This window comes from Electrophorus electricus, chromosome 14 (genome assembly GCF_041902795.1).
Source record: "Electrophorus electricus isolate QZ-2024a chromosome 14, ASM4190279v1, whole genome shotgun sequence".
Classification (NCBI taxonomy): domain Eukaryota; kingdom Metazoa; phylum Chordata; class Actinopteri; order Gymnotiformes; family Gymnotidae; genus Electrophorus; species Electrophorus electricus.
Genome location: NC_137510.1, coordinates 24,492,501 through 24,497,500, shown reverse-complemented (window position 1 = coordinate 24,497,500; position 5,000 = coordinate 24,492,501). Strand labels below are relative to the sequence as shown.

At 47.3% G+C, this 5,000-nt stretch overlaps 1 protein-coding gene across 6 annotated transcripts in view; it reads right to left on the bottom strand.

The window, feature by feature from the left end:
* The window catches only part of cicb (capicua transcriptional repressor b), a 43,752-nt gene that overhangs the window by 30,205 nt on the left and 8,547 nt on the right, over positions 1 to 5,000 (bottom strand). For all 6 annotated transcript variants that reach the window (XM_027019483.3, XM_027019478.3, XM_027019481.3 and 3 more), the window contains exon 2: positions 1,466 to 5,000. This exon is cut by the window's right edge and continues 428 nt beyond it. In XM_027019483.3, the coding sequence (XP_026875284.2) occupies positions 1,466 to 5,000 (3,535 nt within the window). The remainder of the gene's footprint in view (positions 1 to 1,465) is intronic.

Here is a 5,000-nt window from a genome sequence, read left to right as displayed (position 1 = left end):
GAAATGATAACAGTGGCTGTGAAGATGCGTCGCACTGCAAATGAAAAAAGGGCTGCAATTACACAAAGCACATTAATCAAAATGAAAACACGTGCGCTACATTTCCGAAACGCGGTGCAAATCTTTTAAAAAACGCATGCAACTTCATAAATGCTGCAAATCCAGCCAGAACATACAGAAGAGGTTCTGGAGAACAAGCAGGGGGATGGACTCGTATGAGACCAGCGGTAACGGAATAGCTGATGAAAAAAGTAATATATTTGCGATTGCCACTGATTGATCATTGGTTAAGCTGATACAGAATGAACAACTAACCTACTCATGCTCCACATTCTTGTGTATTTACTGTTTCTAGGTTATACAGAATGCAGCCTTAAAGAACAGTAATAAAAATCCAATTTAACACAACCCATTTAACACAGTTTATTTGGCTGGCTAGCTATATCCAGAGTGTGTTACTAATTTACAGGCTAGGTTTTTGATCAAGTTTGATAGTTTAGCTGGTCTGCTACAATGACCAGCTGGTCAATTGTCTTATTCTTACCCTCTTATTTGAAGTGTGATGTTTTTATATGCATACAAAATATGAATTGAAATCAATAACACTCTAAATGTAGGATTTTTTTTTTTGTATTAGACAGTGTCCCATTAGAATAAAATCGATTGTAATAGAGTGTATGTAGCTAGTTATTTACTTGCAAGGTCAGGTTTATATTTGTATTAAACGGGATTTTGTTTTATCAGCTGTCTTTAAGGCTGTTCTTTACAACCTAGCAGTAGCAGCAAACACAAGAATGCAAACCATGAATATGTCATTTTGTTCATTCTGTACCATATTACCAATGACAAAACTGTGGGAATCGCAAATATAAACTTTTCTTCACTAGCTGTTTTGTTGTCTGTCTCACAAACACACATGCACACGCATACGCACGCACGCACGCACGCACGCACACACACACACACACACACACACACACACACAGGTTCTGAAGTTGTATGTGTTCTGAATTTGCATCACGTTTCCAAACAGTAGTGCATGTGTTTGAATAAAGTGTTTTATGAATTTGTATCGCGTTCATGAATTTGCAACACGTTTCTGAAATGTAATGCATGGTAACTTGCATAGGTTTCACCGGCCACTGTATTAAATGGCTTAAAAGGCTAATGTTTTGAATAATTAGCTAGTGGTTGTTCTTGAACTTGGTGAAACAGGCCAGCTGTGGATAAATAATTGATAATTGAGTATTATTCTTGCTGTGTGGACACCTGATAACACTTTGGATGTGGTGCCAATCATGTAAAAACATAAAAGCTATACCAGGGTTATACAATATTTACTATAAATATAACTGAGAATATTATCTTCACTGAATACCAACTACTAAATCATGCTTTAACTACAAGGTAAAAGACTGGGGACATGAAAACTTTGAGCTGTAAAGTTTACTACTCAAATTCTTACCAGTTCCTGGTCGTCCCATGATGATGCCTTTACATGGCACAGGGTGCAGGCTCTCTGCTGGAAGTATAAGTGGTAACAACGCTGTGGGGGCAGGGTGACATGGAACTGGCTGCTGCAAAGTTGTTATTCTTCCCTTATCCTGCCCACCTCCACCTGAACCAAAGGAAGCAGACTCAGGGGCAGAGCTGGGTACTGATATACAGGCCAAGGTTGGGCTGGATTGGGTGGTGAGGCCTGCAGAGTTAGGGCTCGGAAGGGAAGAGATGGAAGATACCAGAACCAGAGTTGATGAAGGGCTGTGCAGTAAGACAGCCCCATTGGTGGAGGCAGCTGCATTAATTGGAACAGGCACCTGTAATCCTGTCAGAGCACCAGACTGGCTGCCATCTTTGGAGATGGTCCCCTCCTCATGTATAACTCTAGCTAGTGGACGTTCTGTAAATTTTGCTAGCGAAACCTCGGGATTTCGAACAATTAAAGGAGAGTCACACAATGATTGTTGAGAGACTGCCCGTGGTGTACCTGACTCTAAGTTTAAAGGAGATGGAGGTGGGGAAGAAGCTGTGGATGATGGAGGCCTTTGGCAGTTAAGCAATGTGGTCATCTGAGAAGAAAGGGCTTGAAATGAGGTGCCTACAGAGGAATGGCCTCTGTTCTGCTCCAGGTCATGTTTGGTGCAGTCTTGTATCACTTGAGGTGGGACTGGTGGGACATCTGATTTCCGTTTGTTGGGGCTTACAGGTATAGTGAAGGTGAGATTGGTCTGGAGTGATGGTACAATGCCCGGAACTAGTCTCTCCCGCTCCTTCTCTGTCACTGAGGTGCAAAGTTTGGAGGTGCTGGTGCTTGTGCCACTGGTATGTCGGTGGCGTCGAGGGGGCAGGACTGTCAAAGTTGTAATAGGACTGAAATTGGCAGGACGGAAACCAAAGAGCGGAGAAGGGGTTGGAGAGGGGGCAGGGGAGAAGGGTGACAGGTTTGAGATAGGTGAAAATGAGGGCGTCCCTGACCTTGAGCTCCCCAAAGACACAAGCATAGTAGCAGCCTCACATTCATCAAAGTCAAAGCCAGAAAATTCCTGCGGCAGCAGTGATGGAAGAACAAGACGTGGTCGAGAGTCAGTTCCCCGACTGCTGGTCTCACTGCTGTCCCGCGATGTCTCCTCCCAGTCAAACTCGCTGCTGGCTCGACCTCGCAAGTCCGAAGGGGTTGCAGTCCCTGAGCTGCTACCTCCTCCTCCGGCTCTATGCTCCCTCTCTCCGCCAGCTCCCTCCAACTCTTTCGTGCGCATGGAAAGGTGTCGGGAGCAGTAGCCTCTACGCTGAGACTCCTTCATGCAGCCATCCTTTGAACACAAGCGGCGCCACTGCTTCCCGTTGAATTTCTTTCGAATGCCATTGGGTGTACAGACCACATCTCCCTTTTTATACTTCTGCTGAGCAGCAGAAAGTGGAGTCCGTGATCGTGAGGAGGAGGCTGGAGAGGAAGATGAACTTCCAGGAATGGGAGTAGATGCCTGTGAGGGAGTAGGGGTCTTGTCCAGTGGGGTAAGAGAACCTCGTGAGCTGGGTGAGGGAGGCACTGTTGAAGGGTGAGTGTGCAAGACAACTCCATCGGAACATATGAAAGCTGGTGATGGAGGTGGCTGAGGGCTACCTGAGGGTGGACCAGTCAAGTGGGTACCCAGAGATGTGCCAGAGATACCTCGCACCACGGAGACAGTGCCTGAGTACCCAGGAGGCTTAGACAGGATCTGTCTGTGTTGGTTGACTCCAGCTGCTTTGGTTGCCCCAGAAACTAAAGACCCTTCAACATCGTGGAGAGGTGCCAGGTTAAGCCGCAGAACCTCCAAGTCGACCTCTGGAGTCTGCAGTTGTTTTCTCTCTCTCTCTCTTTCTCTTGGTCTTTCTCTGTTTGTTTCCCCAGGTCCCTGGCTCTCTCTTCCACTGACTATACTTAATACACTGTTTGCCATCCTAAGTGCAGGTGAAGATGTACGTGAAGTGGATGGGGCGCTCTCGTATTGCTGACTCCCAACATCTGAGCTTGAGAACTCAGTATTCGTCCGAGGTGGCCTTGGACCTCCAAAAGCCATTCCCCTGCTAAGCTGGCATATTTCTCTCTCCACCTCCATCTCCTCCCTCCTTTCTCTTTCTTCTCTCCCTCTTTCTTGTCCCCCCTCTTGCACATCTCCCTCCCAAGGTGGGACAAGAAGACGCAGGTTCTGTCGTGAGACCCACACAGCCTGAACGCCAGTTCTCGTCTCCCTTTCATCTCTGTTGGTTCCTGCCACCTTGTCATTCTGCTCTTCCTGCAGTAGCACTCTGTAGGGGCAAGCAACAGCATGACTGGCCTCCACCTGAGTTACCACTCCTTCCCTGTACCACACCTCCCCCTTATCCTCTCCATAAGGCACACAAACGCGCGTCCCAACCTCCACAGGGTCACTGCCTGGTGGAGGGGCATCTAAGATGAGGTCAATGGTTTGGTGTGGGTGGCTTACTAATGTATGAAACGGGAACAAAAGCTGGGCCTCCTCCCCATTCATCTGCAGCCCCACATTCAGCTGCTCTTTAGTAGCGCCTCGCACCACGCCACAGACGAACACACACTCCTTGACCGGTTCTCCTCCCTCTGCCCTTTCTTTTGTTCGGCGATGACGCGCTAGCACTCGCTGATTCTTAAGTCCCTTAGCCAGTGCTTCAGCTATTCCTGAAAAGCCGTCTTGCTCAAGCTGATGGTTGCCAGAGGTGAAGTGGGGAGACTTGGAAGAAGCCTTTGTCAGTGGACATCTTGGCATACATGAGGGAATCCCTATATTTGGGTGCACATTGGAGCGCTCCAGTATCTCAACATCCGGTGAGTGTTCACTGGCTGTATCTGTGGATGATGAACGAACCGAGTTTGGGGCACCTTCTCCATATGTATCCGTTACCACTTGTGCAATCACCCTGCCACCTTCCGATAACACATCATCTTTGACAAGCTCTCCCCTAGCTCTGCAATTAGGTTTTGAGGATTCTGTGCTCTGCTCACTGTTTGCTAATCCTTTGCTATTCACGTTAGCAGACAAAGCAACACTATCTCCTTTATTGATAACAGGACTACTGACTGTGGGGTGGATGATGGTAGAAATAGGGTGACAAAGCGTAGTGAGGTGGCTGTTATTTGCAGGTGAAGGCACAGGGGATGGACTAATAGGGGAGGTGCTAACAGCTCCATGTTCATACATGTACTTTTTCTTGGGCACTCTGGCTTTGAAGGTAGCTGTTTTTCGACTGGAAAGTGTGGAGGGACTGTGGTTGGTAATGACTGAGTTGCTTTTGTTTGAGTTGTTGACCGCCATGTTTGTATTGCTAGCTGCACTGATCGTGTGAGGGTTGCTAGCTGCATTGATCGTGTGAGGGTTGCTAGCTGCATTGATCGTGTGAGGGTTGCCAGCTGTATTGATCGTGTGAGGGTTGCTAGATGTATTGATCATGTGAGAGTTGCTAGTTGCACTCATGTTATGCATGGAAACGTTATGCATGTTTGA